The sequence below is a fragment of the Drosophila arizonae genome, chromosome 3 (assembly GCF_054131065.1).
Source record: "Drosophila arizonae isolate 15081-1271.41 chromosome 3, UAZ_ARI_1.0, whole genome shotgun sequence".
NCBI classification, from domain to species: domain Eukaryota; kingdom Metazoa; phylum Arthropoda; class Insecta; order Diptera; family Drosophilidae; genus Drosophila; species Drosophila arizonae.
Window position 1 is genome coordinate 10,034,230 of NC_142923.1, and position 17,291 is coordinate 10,051,520.

The 17,291-nt window shown below is 44.1% G+C and overlaps 2 protein-coding genes and 1 long non-coding RNA gene across 3 annotated transcripts; 1 reads left to right on the forward strand and 2 right to left on the reverse strand.

Moving 5' to 3' along the window:
• Positions 1 to 369: 369 nt before the first annotated feature.
• LOC149269648 (uncharacterized) lies at positions 370 to 9,588 on the reverse strand. The gene is made up of 3 exons (XR_016269188.1): positions 2,855 to 9,588; positions 2,049 to 2,664; positions 370 to 1,973 (listed from the first exon to the last, which is right to left on the reverse strand). It is a non-coding gene; the product is annotated as an uncharacterized LOC149269648 (long non-coding RNA).
• A 750-nt stretch (positions 9,589 to 10,338) lies between these two features.
• On the forward strand, positions 10,339 to 14,137 carry cbt (Kruppel like transcription factor cabut). The gene is made up of 2 exons (XM_018003005.2): positions 10,339 to 10,754; positions 12,273 to 14,137. Exons 1-2 carry the CDS (start codon positions 10,683 to 10,685, stop codon positions 13,587 to 13,589), a joined length of 1,389 nt encoding a protein of 462 aa, XP_017858494.1. The 5' UTR covers positions 10,339 to 10,682; the 3' UTR covers positions 13,590 to 14,137.
• MED15 (mediator complex subunit 15) lies at positions 14,100 to 16,903 on the reverse strand. Its single transcript, XM_018003001.2, has 5 exons — positions 16,734 to 16,903; positions 15,972 to 16,671; positions 15,179 to 15,917; positions 14,979 to 15,121; positions 14,100 to 14,920 (listed from the first exon to the last, which is right to left on the reverse strand). The coding sequence occupies exons 1-5, from the start codon at positions 16,784 to 16,786 to the stop codon at positions 14,351 to 14,353; spliced, it is 2,205 nt and encodes a 734-aa protein (XP_017858490.1). The 5' UTR covers positions 16,787 to 16,903; the 3' UTR covers positions 14,100 to 14,350.
• Positions 16,904 to 17,291: the final 388 nt, after the last annotated feature.

The following is a 17,291-nucleotide window of genomic DNA, read 5'->3' on the forward strand; positions in this document are numbered from 1 at the left end:
TAAGCAGCCAAAAATGCATAAAGATATTACCAAAGAAACAGTTGACAATGCGCAAAACAAAAAAAAATTAAATAAATAAAAACGAAAACAATTAACAAAATAAAACCAAAGGGGAGAAAAGAAGATAAGAAACTAAAATTATGCAGTTATTTTTACACGTTTCGTTGTTGGCATTACAAGGCGGCCGTGCCACGCCCACCTCACAAATGTTGGCCACAAAGTCCAATTGGCTAGGCGCCCTGCCTTTGAGGCTATTTATAAAACAACAGCAGCAACAACAACAACAACAACAACAATGTGAATTGCAATGAGAATAGCAATGCATTAGCCAACGCTTTTATTCTCAGCAGCTGTTAATTGACAGCCTGTGTATGTGTGGGGGTTGTAAGTGTATGGCTGGCTGTGTGTGTGTGTGTGTGTGTGTGTGTGTGGGGCTGCCATTGCGGTAGGTTCGCGCTTGGCACACGCTGCGTATGATCAATACGTATACGTATTTGTTTGCTTTGTGGGCAAGACGGCGTATCACGCATACGACCCGTGTGGCCCTAGCATTGGCTTCCTTTGCGCTTCGCTCGCTTATCAAACGAGCCAATTTTAAAGTCAGCTTCGTATCGGCTCAGCTATTTATAGCTAAACGACTTGCTGTGCTGCTTCTTCTGCCTCCACTCATCGCAATTAAAATACCAAATTGCTCGTCTAGCGGATGCCCTGTAGCCGGTATCAAAGTCCGAATTTGACTTTGTTTAATTTGCGATTTGTTTAGCTGGTGCTAGTTCAAGTTAGTATGAGGTCTTACACTATGCATATGCGAAAAAATAGCAATGAATATACAAATATTGAATATCAAATATCAATTATTTCATATATTATGTTAACTAGTCCATTTCATTTACAGGGTATGACATTTGAGCTAAATCTGTCGACAATATTTGAAGACATCAAATTTAAATTTAAACTTTTGTTTGCTTGAAAGTTTTATTGCTCAACTGATTGAGTGATGGGTCATTTCCTGCTGCAGCTGACGCACTTTGCACTCCACTTGAGCTGTCTCAAGGGGTTTTTCTCTAATCTGAAGATCTGTCTGCGATCGTTAGCCAATGCATGACATCATTCCAAAGTTCAAATCAATATTGCATTTAAACAATAATTATTTTAGTTGTTGTTGATGTTGTTGTTGTTGTTGTTGTTGGTGATTTGCGACCGGCCTGCTTTACATTTTTTACACTCATCGCTGGCTGGCTCAGGGTCTGGCGCTGGTGGTTCAACGTTTTCTCAATTTTGTTTTGCGCATTGACCTTTTTCGCTTGATTTTTTGCTGTTTGTTGCTTGTTGTTGATTTCGTTTTTGCTTTTTTTTGCTGCAATTGTTGCTTCCTCGTCAACGCACAGTTGTCCTTGCCAAGTGCCAACGCCTCGCGGCACATGTTTCAAAAATGATCTTGAGCCTGGGTATTGCCTTTCAAGTGGTAATATATGGGTTCGCAGTGCAACCAAATTTCTGTCTCTCTCTCTCTCTCTCTCCCTCTCTCTCTCTGTGTGTCGCTCTCTCTCTTCATGGATCATCCGATCGATTTATGGCCCCCAAAGTCACAACACACGATGCATAATTTGCAAAAATATGTTAATTATATTTTGTTTGTGCCTTCCTTTTTATTCATTAGACTCTGCTTCTTCTACGTTTTGATTATAAGCCGAATTATTCCACGCTGCGTGCACTCTTACCAAAATACATTTTTAATAATAATAATAATAAAATAAGGTTATGCATTTATCTTGCATCTACCCTGCAAATAAAATGCAGAGTTAAGTTCGAATTTGAAAATCTGAAATGTTAATTCTTTATAAATTATACAATCCATCGATATCAATAGCTGCTGCTTTTTTGAGTAAGCCGGACGGTGACGTCATAAATATATCCAATTCAGCCTGTGTGGCAACGCTGGCTGTCAATGTTTTGTTACATGAAAGACGTAACTACAATTTGAATTGGCAAAATGTAAATAAAAACAAATAATTAGTTTTAAAATATTAAATAAGAATTATATTTACTGGGTATTTGCGTGTGGTCCATTTTTCTTGGATTCATGATTTTTTGTTTATTTATGGGAACGCGTTGCTAAAAATAAATAAATAATAAATAGACGACTAAATGTTGCTCGTGCTGCGATCAGCAACAACAACAATAACACACGGAGAAAATGTGCTAAACTGTTGTTCGCTGCGAATTGCATGAGATTCGCTAATGTCAAAGCCGGATCGTGATTTTTGGTGACCACTGTATCTGATTCGGGGCTGTTTGGCTGTCGTAGACGAGCAACAACAATTGATTGTTAATCATAAACTACGACTTTGTAAAACTTCATTGGGTTTCCTCTTGCTTTTTGCTATAAATAAATGTTTTACATATTTTGTAGCCGCCGTCTGCTGGCGAAGCTTTCAAAGCCGGTCAATCAGACAAGGCCTTTGCGCATTTGCGTCACATGCTATATGGAATTTGAATTTACCTATGTATGTATATGCTCATTAAAATGGGGATTCAAACCAATGCAGACCTGTTTTTTGTTTTTTTTTTTTTTTTTTTGCCAAGCCAAAGCCAACATAAAATGGCTACGTTTAGACCAGTTTGCATTCAAAAAAGTTCTCACAAAATGGCGGTAAAAATGGACTATAATTAAGAGAGAGGGAGAGAGAGAGAGAGGGTATTATTATTGAATCTGAAATTTTAGTTGGAATTGCAAATTCGTATAAACATTGTTAACAACAAATCTAAAACTTCCATTTATAGCCATAATCTTTGATTAGAGCAAAACTAATCGAAATTATTATTTAATTTCCATTATTTGGAACTATCTTACTCTAAGATTGTCTCTTCATTGATAGCTCGTAATTGCCAAATTTTGCTTATATATTGTATGACAACATGGACTCATTTGCTAAGGTTCATGTAGTCGAGCCAGTGAGCACTCAATAAATGCGTGGATACGTATTATCTGTCCACAGTTCTTGGCAGCGATAACGCCTCACCCACACACATATACGCACACACGCACGCACACATTCATGGCTGTACTCATGGGTGATCATCATGCGACTACATTCGTCACAGACAAACATAAATATCGACTAAAGTCAGGCACTTGAATAAATGAAATTGTAGTTGGTCTCTTCAAATGTTAAACCACAAAATACCCTGTAGAGGGCTTATGAAAGGTACAGGTACTGTGTAGAACCATACCAAACAGAATAAAATACCCTGTAGAGTGCTTATGAAAAATTACACTTGAGTAAGATTTAAGTATGTATGTAAAATTAATCCCACATTTGATAAGCTAAAGGAAAGTAACATTAATTATATCAGGAGAGAGAGCTCTAAAATCTCTTGAATCAAATTCTAATTGCATTTATAATGCAAGTTCAACCCCAATACAATAACTAGTCAGACCTTAATTAATCACCTCAGCTACTCAGCTGCATCATAGCCATTTTGCTTAGTTGCAGGGTATCAACAATAGCAAGACACTTTAAAACACTGACAAGGTGTGCTCCGTTGAGTGTTCAAGTCTTGTGGGTGCCGAAAGCACTGCGCACTTGGGTTGTTTCCATTGTTGACAGACCGAGCAACGAGCCTCCAAAGGTTCCCACTGACAATGACAACAGCAACAGCAGAGAGGAACCGTAAATCAACAACACCCAATCCCAGGGGCAGTTATCGACCCACAGTCGCCGAGGTCGACACTGAACAACGCCCCTTCAAGCTTGTCAACGAAATTGCAAAAACACAGAGTCCACGTCAGAGTGGCAAAATAAATCCACGATAAACCCAGTAATAATACAACTAACAATAATAACATTGTTTTAATATTGATGACTGATGGGATAGGTAACAATTTGCAGCTGGCAGGTAGCTTTAGATAAAAGATTTAACTTCCTACATTAGAAGTTTTTTACTGACAGATGATTAACTCTATTCTTTGAGCATTGTTCGCTGTTTTCCCCATGTCCGACATCTTGTCGGCTGAGTGAGTCACTTGAATGTATTTCGCCACTTAGAATGCCTATTAGTCACATTTGCATTGTGTGCAAAACAACGTTTCTTGATTGGTTAACAAAACAAAGCCTAAAAGACTCCCATTAAATAATTTACCAAACATTCATTGTTGTAACATTGTAATTCATTCAATTCATTAGACACGTAAATTAAGTGAAAATTTCCAAATATTGAAGTATATATATACTTATATATAGCAGAACCTAGTGATTCCGATTCATTCAAATCCATAAATGCTAGAACTCCCAATCGGTTAAAGAATTTGATAAGCTTAGTTATGTAAAGAGCAGTTATGTAAAGAGCAACGAAGTATTACCCTTAAGTCTTCAATATATACAATTAAAATACTGAAAAGCCCAAAAGGTTCCTCAAACTCAAATGCGGAGCAAGCTCCGCTTACGAGATACCGCCTAACAGCTAAACAACTTCTTTTCAAGGAACTTACTATGTAGAAATACTCTTAAACTTTAACTAGATAAGCAATTATTGATAGAATCAACTCTACTCGACTCTACTTGACTCTACTCGACTCTACTCTCATGTTTATATGCCCCATGAAAATTGTACTTATATAGGGGAAAATCACATTCCATTCACCTGCTCGTAGTGTACAGCAAAGACTCATTCAAAGCAACAATCAACTGATATTGCAGTCAACAGCTGCATATACCCATTGATCAAGCCGCACCTAGTGGACATATCAGTAGCGCAATCGATTGAAAACATATTTGAGCGAACGTTCCGCCTTAGTTTGGTTCGCACGGCGATTTATGTGATGGAGCGCGATAAGCGCACGATCGGCGTATACGTTCCGGCAGTGATAAGCCTGGCCACAGGCACGCCCACTTCAAATATGGGGCGTTGTGGCCATGCGCCGTCCAGCTGGTCAGCCTTATCATAGTTCCCGCAATGGGCTTGGCCTTTCACGGGGGAGACGCATCAGCCGTACGATTGTGCCGCGCGTCATGCAAATTATTGTGAATAACGCAATAAGATAGCTCGCTCTCTCGCTTCCTCACTGTCTATTGGCGAGACACTCCTTCTCCCTCTCTCAATTTAGCTGTTAATCTATTTGCGCTCACTTCTCTTCTCTTTTTCTCTCTCTCTCTCTCTCTCTCTCTCTCTCTCTCACTCTCTTTCGTTGTGCTGTTCACGTTGACTTCACGTGCCAATCAGCCGCAAAATATGCGACCTCGTCATCACCGCTCTATCCGGCGTATTGGTCTACCTACCCTCCGTATACCTAATGCTCTATATGCTCTATATTTATTTCTGTCTCTGTTTCTACCATATTATCACATATGTATGTATATATATTTTGTATACAAATATAAACAGAAGTCTTTGCTACAACCGTATAATTTATAGGTCGGTAATTGTATTTCCGAAGTAGAGTCTATATTTGATTTTGATAATTTTTCGCATAGCCATAAATATTCATTTTGGATATTCCATTTATTTATAAATAACTCGAAAACTTGATGAGTTCCAGATATATAATATATACATAAATGATAAAAGAATAGAGTTTTTAGTTAGCTAGTTATTAGTTAAAAGCTTTTTGACATAGGGTATCTACTAGTCGATCACATACGTCACTCATTTAGTTTTTCTTTTGATCATATTAATGATGTTGTTTGTTGATTTCCCATTATGAATGCTGACGATTCCCAATCGGTTTATAGTATGTATGATAATGTAGATGATCACGATCATGATGATGGCAACTACGTCGACATAGGCAAAAATAAATTATAATAAAAAATTATATATGAACAAAATTAAAAGAAATAAAACAAAGAGACCTGCCATTGCCCCATTAAAGGCGTTCAGATGAACCGGTTCAGGGTCAATCGACTGAGCTGCCGTCGCCGTTGTCGTCGTCGTCTTCGTTGTTTGCGCTGTCTTCTGCATCGCCTGCCTTCCTGCCACGGACAACGACTTTCAAGTTCAGTTGGAACATTTGGCAAGGGCAGGAACTGGGCCAAGGTCGGACAAGTGGCCAGAATGCGGCGGCAAACAGAATATCAGGTAAAAGGGGAATGCCATGCCATGCCAAGGCAAAAGCCGCATCATTCCCAGCATCATCAACAATAACAACATCATCCACAACAAAAACAACAACAACAGCATCATATTGTTCTGGCAACTGGGCAAAACCTTGACGCCGCTATACGTAAATTTCCATTGGCCTTCGGCCAGAGACCTATGTGCATACATATGTACATCCGATCGACCCCAAACTGAAGTAAAAAGTTCTCAGCACAAAACTCTGAGGCGCGATAGAGACGCGTCGCTAGCATTGGCTAAACGCAGCGCGACGCAACGCGTCAGCCATCACGTAGGCCCCTCAGCCAGACGGGGGATTAGGCAGTGCCCCAAACAAATGAAATGTCACGGGACAGCCACTATTATGAAAAACTTACAAATATTAATGATTGAAGTAGAAACAATGGAAAGTTTCACTAACTGAAAATGGGCTAAAGGCAGGGCAAAGGCAAGGCAGCTTCTTTTATTGGAAAAGCTTTCACCTAAACATATATCGAATTCTATTAAGACTAACAAATTTGATGAGATTAGACAGGCTCCAAAATTTGCTAAAAATTTATAAACAATTGTAAAAGATTATATAACCAAATTTGTGCTGTTGCAGAATTTTCAACAGCAACTCGAATAGGCCAAAAATAGCTCAAGACGTGAACAGGGCCAACTTTTTGTTTACTTTACTTTATTTGTATTTACTTAATTTATAATTGCGCTAAGTGAGTCAGATGCAGACATCTTCATTTGAAATTCTGTTCAAAGTTTATGAAAAAAATTTATCTCAAAATCTGAGTCTTCAACTCGAATAAAAAATAAAAGTAGCTCAACATTTGGACAGATCCAACTATTTGTTTACTTTGCCCGCAAATTGATTTGCTAAATGTATAATTGCGCTAAACGAAATTTCATTGATCGTATCCGCAGGTGAGGCAACGCGGGTAGCTCGCTGCATTGTCGCGAGCTGATTGTAGTTGCCTTTGTTGCTGTTGCTGCTGTTGCTGCTACTGTTGCTGTTGCTACTGGACAGCAGCATGACGTCATGGAGCCAAAGTGTGATGAGCATTTTGTGTGGCGCGTGTGAAATAAAAACGCGGCAAAAGACAAGTTCGGGGGTTTTACCCATTCGCATTCGCATACGCATTCGCATACGTATGCCAAGAAAAATCAACAGCAAAAAATGTACATACATACATTTATTCGAAAAGCGAAATGTGAATGACTTAAAGCTTGGTGAAAATGAAAATTTGGAAATTTTGTTGTTGTCTTGTGTGTTGCCGTGTCGAATTTTAGAATCAATTCAAGCAGAATGCTAATGGCAGGCCAAATAACAAGATTGGGCACTCGCTGTGAACATGTTCCGTTTAGCAGCTGACGTCACGTTCACCTGTGATTGACGTCCGTTGCTAAAAGAGACACACAAAAATCCAACACACATAACATTTAACGTTGCTTGGGGCCAACGGAGTGAAAAACAAACGAAGAAAAACACGCAAACACACACACAGACCCACAATACGTTAGCCAGAAAGCTCGAGTTCATATGGTAGTAGAGGCCTTGAACCATCATCCGTTGGCCCTGCGACGTCATTGGCAGCGGCAGCGGCAGCGCTGCGTCTCTGATTGACCTTTGGAGCGCAACAGGAGAAATGCCACGTGACGTCATTGAGAGCCTGCTGCTGTTACTGCTACTGCTGCTACATAACCATTACATCAGGTTACGTCAATGCGCAAGCTCTTGCGCTCTCGGTAGCCACCGTTCTTAGGTTCTCTCGCCCATCTGGCAACCCTGTGCGTCGGTGGCAGCAGCGGCCTACGTGCACTTGTAAAGGTGCGTGGGCACGTGGACTTTGGGTGGCCGTCCGTCCCTTTGGCCTGTGGGTGGGTATTTGCGGGCTTGCAGTCGAAACGTAGGCGGCCTCCAAATGCGTGTCAAGGCAAAAGGCGTACAAGTCCCGCACTGAACTTGAACTGTCGCCTGGAACCGGAATTGTTGCTAATTTTAGATGCCCTTCGCAATGCTGATTAAATTGAAACGTACATAGCTTAATAGACATACACACATGAAAAAATAACTATGCTTGTGCTAATACTTAATTTGTATGGGTGGGCCGCACCTCTCAATGATGGGGTAGGCTTTTAATTGCGTAGTGCTCTATGCATTCAAAAAAAATTATATGTACAAATAAATAAATAAATAAATAACGTAAATATTTCCACTGCAGCGAAAAGAAGAAGCAGAGGCAGCCCATTTACACGCCCACGAAACATTATTATTGCACTTGAGTTCCGTACAAAATTTAATTCCGTTTCCAATAACAAACAAAACACGCAACAACAAATACCCACTCCCGTAAGCACTCAAACAAGTTCATGTACACACACACACTTGCACGCGCACGCATACAGCCAGCCATAAATAGTGAAGCACAAGCACGCCGCCTTCTGCCTCACCCCAACCCGACCGTCCGCACTGGCCTACGCTAACTGCTGGCTGCGCTGGCAAGTATCAACAAATGTTCACGTGAACATCATGAGGTCAACGCGTGATACACAGTATGATAATTCACATACACAGTCATATACACGCACACACAGGCACACTCTCTCGCGCGTGTTTTGTATGGCGTGCTAGTTTCAGTCTCGCTCCCGCCCCGTTGTTGTTTTTGTTGCGCAAGAGCGCCGTCACAATATAAAATAGTCACAGCTGTTTCATGGTGGCTCTCTTTTTGGCTCTCCCTCTCTCTCGTTCGTTGTGTGGCGCTCTGCCGATTGACGACTATAAGTGGCACGAGCCCCTTTTTGCTTGTGAAACTGTTACGAACATAGCGTAGCCAGCGTTGCCAGACTCAACTGTGTTTAGCTAACTCTTAGCGCATTAAGTGTAACAAGCAGATAAAAGTAGGCATACGTTTATAACATTACCCGCAACAAGCAAAATTATTCCACTCAAGCTGTGCTCAATTTTCTTCACCGCTGGCAACGCTGCATTTGCTCAACTGGTGAGCGTAACTATAAACTCAGCACCGCCCTCTCGCACCGACAAACTGGTTTCGCCCATCAATGAAATCTGTCTGCGTCTGGACTTTTGCACGACTTATTGTGTGTTAGCTGCCCCTTGTCGAACAATGCGGCTAATGTACATGCAAATATATGCAGCCTGGCTAATATATTGCTGATCCAATGTATGTATCTGTCTGTCTGGCCGAAGCCACTGACCAGTCTAAGCTCTAGCCTGTTTTTTATTCGTCTTTTTATCTTCTGCTCGAAGCGCTTAATCACGAACTTCCGTAGCAACAAATGCGTCAGCCGCAGCTTCAAGCTTTGGCGGCGTCGTCAATGGAACGGCCGGGCCTTAGACTCAGCCATGGCTTCGGGGTGTGTCTGTGTGGGCCTCTCACAACTACAAACATGTATTCATATATGTATGTATGTATGCATATGTGTGTGTGTATGGGAGTGCTGCCTTTGCTTTGCACGCTTTGTGTGCATGAACAGCGGCTATGAATAGATAGCTTCATGGAATTTTATATTTTCCCCCAAACCCCCCCGCGGCCCATTGCCCTGAGGTAAACAGCTGATGACGTCCATGCGCTCGTTACGTGCGCTCTCTCTCTCCCACTCGGCCACTCAGCTTGGTAGGCCCACTGTGCGTGGGCACAGACCTGACCTTTTTGCCGCCAACACAAGCTCCATGTCTCAGCTAAATGTCAGCCCGCTGCGGAGGCGTACTGTCGAATTGCCAGCTAAAGTGGAGAGCGTGTCACGATCCTTTAGTGATAGATAAAATAAGTTATAACAAGAAATCATCTTAACACAAAATGTACACATTAGCTGCAAATCAAGTTTAATCAATCAAAATAACAAATACAAATAAAAGAATGTCGCGTCTCCTGCGCGTCATGTATTAAGTCGTGGGTTTTGAGTTTAAGCTCGTGCTTGGCTCGTGACACACGCACGCCTCTAGCAAGCGCTGCCCACGTTGCCAACGCCTGGCCTGGAAAAGCAGTTACAATTGTGTCCTCCCAATGCACTGGTTGCTTTGCCGACCCGTTCGATGACGATTTTTGAAGAGAGACTCCCAACACACCCGCGCACGTTGACGAGCAACCCACTTACAACTGATTACGTCGGCAACGTGCGCTCCCATCTCTCACACTCTCTTACCGTGTACGTCTGTGGTTGTTTTTGTGCTTGTGTGTGCGCTGCGACTGCGACTGCGACTGCGATGGTCTGGTGGAAGTTCGCAGTCTATGTTTTGTTCATTCGTCTGTTGAATTCTGAACGCTACGGTTCGCTCACACGGGCTCCTCTAGCAGCCGCATCAAGTGAGATATAAAAGAAAGAAAAAAACTTTAAAAGCAACCAGCCTCTATAGCTTGTGTAAATCAAAAGTGCGAACACAGATTTAGATAAGTGATACGGCGGACACCAACTGAAAGAGAAATTAAAAATTATTTTTAAAAAAATAGACAAACTCCAGCGCCCCTGCAACAATACTTGGGCAGGTGCCAAAGATAGTGTGCAAGTGCAAAGTGCATCTAAATAAAAAACTACAAGAAAAAAATATTATTTGTCACCCACACACACATAAAATGGACATGGATACGTTGCTGCTGCCATCACCGCCTGCAACGCCCCCGCTGCGAGAGAACAAAGTGGAAAATGTAAGTCCAAGTGACTCAGAGCTCGTAAGAGATTGACCTACAAAGTGAGGCGTATAAATGAGTGTAAATGAGTGCAGTGCAAACTAATTAAAATTAAATGCGAAAAAATGCAGCCTACACAGACAGACTTGCACTCGTATATACAGTTACAGCAAATTCCCGCATTTTATTCGTGCCCCCAGACAACACGCCTTCGCTTTTGACAAATCACGCAACAAAAAAAAGTACATGGCAAGGCAAACCATTAAGTGTAGTGCCTGCCTGCTTGCACTCGCCGCGTTTCTAAAAACAAAAGTCTCGCATCTCACTCGCACCGCAGTAACGCTATGCGATCACGCAGCGGGCACGCTTTCACGTGAACACCGCATGCACAGCGAGTGATACAGCACATACACACACATACATATATAGACCGACCACATGCACACACACAGGGCGAACATTGGACTCCACGGCAATGTGGAACTGTCGTAGTTATTTGCGCGCCTTGCCTGCAAACGTATATATATATGTATATATGTGTGTGTGTCTGATTTTTTGCTGAGAGCGTCTTAAAGAGAGCCGCCTGCTGACGTAGTCAGAGCACATTTGTTTGAGAGCATTTGCCCGAGTAAGTGTGAGTGAGTGTGTGTGAGCGTTAAGACTGTGCGAAGGTGCGTTGTCAATTAGAAACAGCAAGCGGTAGAAAAACAAACAAAGCCAAGCCCCAGACAGGCAGCGACGCGTCATATAAAATATGTCACATTTTTTTGCTTTCTGGTTATCGGTGCACAAGCGAGCAAACAAACAAACAAAATAGACACACACACGCACGCACTAAGCGAAGGCAACGTGCCGAGCCCATAAAAAATAACACAGCGTCTCTGCCAGCTGCGACGCAAGCTGCACAAATTTGAGGTGCATGCTTTTGGGCTGTGTCGGTAATTCGCAGGGCGCCTCGGTGGCTTTCAACAGTTAGACAAACTGCCAGACGAGTCTCAGAAAATACGATCATGACTAGTTGATACCCTGTAAGAAGTTCTACTTAGCTGTTCGCTAAATAAAATCAAATATATATATACATATATATATTTATAGTCACGAGACAAATTTATTTTAAATGACTCACTACGTATGGTCCTCGATTTAGGAATTAATTAATATATCATAAAGTCATGATATCGCAATGGCATTAACCCCACGTTAGGCGCACCAACTTTGCGTGAGGGCCACTGCTGCGGGTTAAGGTTAAATGTGAACGGCCTTGTCGCTTTTAACCAACGACGGCGTCGCCGTCGCTGTTGCCGCTGACGCCGATGCCGATGCCGACGCCCGCGCACATAATTAGCGAATTTTTCTCTTGGGGGTTTTTGCACTCGCCAAAAAGTTATTGTAGGTCAACGTCAGACGGGGAAAAAGTGAATGTGAATGTGAATGTGAATTGTATTTTCGGGCCAGAGGCAGTGAACTCGCCCGCCCACGTTTGTTGAACCCAGTTACTAATCGAACACTTCTCCCCTCTGCTCTTGCTTCTTCCAGGCGGCCAAGGACAAACAACTGGTCAGCGAGAATCTGCTGAAGGCCAAGCTAAAGCTGGTCGCCAATCAGCAAAGCCAAAAGAATGGCATCATCACGCCCAATCCCTCGGACACCGAGGACGATACCAGCGATGTGCGGCCCTGCAAAAAGGCGCGTCTAGAACAGCCAGCGGTCACATTGACACCGCCGCCAGATCAGCAGCAACAGCTGAAGTCGGAGCACGACCAGGACGCCGAAGCACTTGCTCAACGTGTCAGCGTCATCATGCGAGTGAATAGCCTGGGCACCGTCAGCTCATCCAATGAGGAGAGCAGCTCCAAATCCAGCGCCAGCTCAAACAGTTGCTCTGCTGCCGCGCTCGCCACTCCCATTTCCGATGACTATCCGGAGGAGAACGTTTGGCGTAATCTCAAGTACAAAATGAATCGCAAACGTGCCGCCGAGGTGGCACTGCCCACAGCCACAGCCACAGCCACAGCTACTTCCACACCTACTCCATCAGCAAAGCCAACAGCTACGGAACAGCTGTCCCAGTCGACATATGCAACAACAGCTTGTCCTGTTTATATACAAGCGTCCGCTTCTGATTCCCAGCTACTGATCCTGAGCAATGTGGCAGCCGCTGCAGCCGCCGCCAATGTACCATCGTCTTGCCAGTCCACGTCCTCAAGCTCCGCATCCTCATGCTCCTCTTCAGCGTCCTGCTCTTTGGCAGGCAAACGTATCACCGCCGCCCAGGCAGCAGCCACACGCAGTCGCATCTACGAGTGCAGCTTCCCGGACTGCGGCAAGAACTACTTCAAGAGCAGCCATCTGAAAGCCCATCAGCGCGTCCACACGGGCGAGCGTCCATTTATCTGCAAGTGGGAGAACTGCGACAAGCGCTTCTCCCGCTCCGACGAGCTCTCGCGCCACAAGCGGACACACACCGGCGAAAAGAAGTTCCAATGCATAGTCTGCTCCAAGAAGTTCATGCGCAGCGATCACCTGTCCAAGCACGTCAAGCGCCACAACAAGGACAAGGCGAACGGTGTCAATCGCAATGTGAACTTTAGCACAACGGCTGCCGAAGCAGTTGCTGCGGCTGCGGCAGCAATGTGTGAACCCACGCTCCAGCTGCGCGCTATAGCACCAGCCACCACCACCACCACCAGCTCCAAATCCAGCTCCAGCTCCAGCTGCGCCTCGAGTGTATTACAAACGCCCGCCACATCCAGTCACTCGCCCAGCAGCTTGCACATCTACAGCGCACAGGATTTGCTACGACTACAGCAGCAGGCGTCCACATTTGTGGGTACCTTTGTGGCCAGCCGATAGACAATCCACCATCCACCATCTACCATCAAAAATCTCATCTCGACACAGTATGACCAGCTCAATCGTGCAAACTCTGGAGCAGATCCACATGCGGGCCGGCTGGCGTAGTCTTAAGTTCTAGTTAGGAGCTACTTCTTGTCATCGTTATGTTAGGCTTCACATACAAATTATCCCTATATTAGCAAATGGATACGCCGCACACACAAACACACTTACACCTATTCATTCACACACTTTCCTCGCACTCATTTTAGTTTAGGGCTCTTCTGATTATACCTAGTGCATAAACTCTATATATATAGCTACAAAATCTGTGATACTTAAGTTTTCTTAACACGTTTTCTATTGTACAATAATTATCGCTCTGAAATTTTTAAATCTGAACAAAATTGTATTTATTGCTACATGCGAAGAAAAGATACCTGGTATACCTAAATAGTATCAAAGGTCCAAATCTCAAGAAAACATAAAAACAAAACATACAAAAACAAAAAAGAATACAAATACAAATACTATGTGAAAATATATTTTCCATACAATAACTTAAACCAAGTCTTTCAAATGGATTCAAAATGTTTGTTTGTATTTACAATCTCATATTCTTACTCTAACATGCTTTGTGCTTAATATCTACATTTACAATTCATATCATTAGCTTTATCATTCGTACTGCAGTTCATCTATAAAATATTTGCGAGTGTATTGCATATTCGTATATATTCAATCCAACTATTTCTTCGCATCAACTAAGATTCGAAAGATTACACACCCAGGAGCGTGGTCAGCTCACACATGGCTCGGGGTTTGGCTTGTGGCGAGCAGGCCTGTCGCACGGCCATCTCCCAGGTGTCCAGTAGGTGCGACAGTGAATAGTTTTTGGGCAGCTTTGACATGCGGGCGATCAACGCCTGTTGCACGGTCTGCAGAAATGGCGTCGCCGAATATTCCTGTTCGGTGAGCGAACAGTCGGGCGACTGCCATGGATACTCCTCCGGCACACTCACGCTCACTGGCGGAACGCTGGGTAAACATTTATCGTCCAGGCAACAGATCAATCGTATTGCCCTATTGTTGTTCTGAGCAGTCGTATCTAGTTTGACCTTGAACTTGGTATCTAGGCGAGCAATCTCGCCCTGCAACACATGCGGCACCTCTTGTTCAAATGGCGACGACTTCTCCTCCAGGTGCGGCTTCTTGGGTGCCACTGGCGCACAAATATCTGTGCCAAAGAGCAGCTCCAAGCTGGGCCTGAAAGTGCGATGCAGCGTATGATTAGCCAACGGACTCTGCAGTGTAGTATTGATGACCTCCAGCAGCGGATTGGACGATTTCTGGAAATCGATTGAAAGGGGGTTAGTTAAAGGTTTTAACATACGAAAATCCACTTACGCCAAACTGCTGACCCGAGTATGAGACTAGGTCCATTTTCTCCAGCGCCTTCTCACACTTGAGCAACGTGTCCAGCTGCACACGTTGCGTCGGATTGCAGAGGATTTCCAATAGCTTACTCATCTTGGTCATCTTTTCGACATCTGCAAAGGGAAAATAATACTTAATATAACATATATTGAATATGAGAGACAGCTCACTGGTTCCATCATTGCTAATCTTGCCCAGCATGCGCTTCAGTGGCTCAATGTACTTGGTCAGCTGCTTGTACTTTTCCCTATAGAGCGCTTCCTCTTGTGGATTAAATGGACTGTTGCCCGTCACTTGGCCGGGCGTATTGATCGACGCACTTGGCGATTGCTGCCGTATGTTGCGCTGTTGGTTCTGCAACATCATTTGCGGACTGGACTGGGGCACCAATGCCGGGCTGGGTATCATTTGTGGTGTGGGCATCTGTGGTGTGGGCGGTTGCTGTGTGGGCGTTTGATTGCCCACCAATTGCTGTTGTTGTTGCTGCTGCTGTTGCTGCTGTTGTTGCTGCTGTTGTTGTTGCTGTTGCTGCTGCTGTTGCAGTTGCTGCAATTGTTGCTGTTGTTGCAACTGTTGGGCATCTGCTGGCGAGGGGCTGGAACGCATGAAAGGCTGCTGCGGCTGCTGTTGACCGCCAACAACTCCACCTCGATTTCCCGGAAACATTTGGCCCGCTTGCCCCATAGTCATATTCGGCTTCTGCTGCATGTTCGGCGGCATATTCACAGTCATGCCATTCAGGGGATTCATGGCGCCGCCCTGCTGCACTGCATTCGGTGGCAAGCCACCGGGCCCCCCCACCTGTTGCTGTCCAGCCGGCCCGCCAACAACATTGTGCTGCTGTTGCATATTAGACGGCATGCCCTGCATGCCTTGATTTAGCCGCATCATCGGATTACCCATGCCCATCTAAGAGAGCGGCATGTATTAATATAAATACATACGGACGAGGCATCTACTTACCACCATGGGCGACATTTGATTGGGCATGCCACCAGTTGCACCTCCCGAAGGTCCACTGTTAGGTCCCGGGCCCACCATCTGGTTGGGCATTCCGCCTGCATTGCCAACGATTTGGCCTTGGCCCTGTGCGGCAGGACCCATGGCATTAAGCTGCATGCCTCCTGCGCCACCAGGTCCATTGCCTCCAGCCATTTGCTGCACCTGCACCATTTGCTGCCCACCAGCGCCAGCCCCCATGGGCAGTTGACCACGTATGTTCGGCATCGGTTGCATTTGTTGTTGGCCGGGCCTCTGCTGGTTGAGTGTCTGTAACAAATTTGATGCAGTGCCTGGGCCACCTGGACCAGCCATTTGATTTGGACCCGGAGCACCGCCCATTGGCATCAATTGAGGATTTCGGTTGCCCTGGCTAGCTAGATTTTGAAGCGCATTCAATGGATCTTGCATTATATTTTGCTGTCCCATCTCGGCGTTAGGCGGCGGCTGTTGCTGCTGTTGTTGCTGTTGTTGCAGTTGCTGCTGCTGTTGCTGCTGTTGCTGTTGTGCCTGGGACTTTCGTGACACATCCTTATAATGCATAAATAATTTGGCCACCAGCCCCAGATACTCATCCTTCGTGCGAGACTTCCGAAATATGTGATTCTCCATAATGCTAGCATTTTTATTCTGATCCGGTCCGTTTTGGGGCAATACGTCGTGGCTGTGAAAGCCATCGGAAAGTTCTTTTAAAACTGCTTATGCATAAGCGAACTGCTTACTTACATTTTGGAAATCACATTTTGACGAAAGTTTTGACTTTGCCACTCTTCAGCCATATTTCAATTCCGCGATTGCGATTTCTTATCAAGAGAAAATTTTTTTCTTCGCTATGGACGCAGTCGCTATTTTCGCTTGCGTCTTCCACGATAATCGACAAGACATATCGCTAAAATTTTCAGAGTGGCAGCACTTTTCGCGTTTTTAAATCACCTACCACCAACCGTCTGGCAGCCCTGCGTTTCTTTTACGTCAGTCTGGCAGCACTATGTTTCTTTTGCGTTAGTCTGGCAGGCTTACGTCTCTTAGCTATTTGTGCCGCGCAAATTTGGAGTCAGCAGAAAAGAAAGAAACATTAACTGACTAACTATGATCCGGCACTCTTGTGTTTTGTTAACTGTAAATAAAGAATAACATGTTCAATTAGCACGAACTCTGGCTCACGTATGTCATGGCTGTCAGTCAATTAACTGCCTAAAACACCTGTATGAGGTTCTCTGCAGTACACCAAGCACACATACACATATAGATACATATTCATATGTAAATACGCAAACACTGAGA

What these genes read in the sequence shown, in the direction of transcription:
- cbt (XM_018003005.2), top strand. Translation starts at nt 10,683, where the DNA reads ATGGACATGGATACGTTGCTGCTGCCATCACCGCCTGCAACGCCCCCG. An exon ending in GAGAGAACAAAGTGGAAAAT is followed by an intron (nt 10,755 to 12,272) that starts GTAAGTCCAAGT and finishes TGCTTCTTCCAG; the next exon opens with GCGGCCAAGGACAAACAACT.
- MED15 (XM_018003001.2), bottom strand. Translation starts at nt 16,786, where the DNA reads ATGGCTGAAGAGTGGCAAAGTCAAAACTTTCGTCAAAATGTGATTTCC. An exon ending in ATCAAATGTCGCCCATGGTG is followed by an intron (nt 15,918 to 15,971) that starts GTAAGTAGATGC and finishes CCGCTCTCTTAG; the next exon opens with ATGGGCATGGGTAATCCGAT. An exon ending in ACTCGGGTCAGCAGTTTGGC is followed by an intron (nt 14,921 to 14,978) that starts GTAAGTGGATTT and finishes ATCGATTTCCAG; the next exon opens with AAATCGTCCAATCCGCTGCT.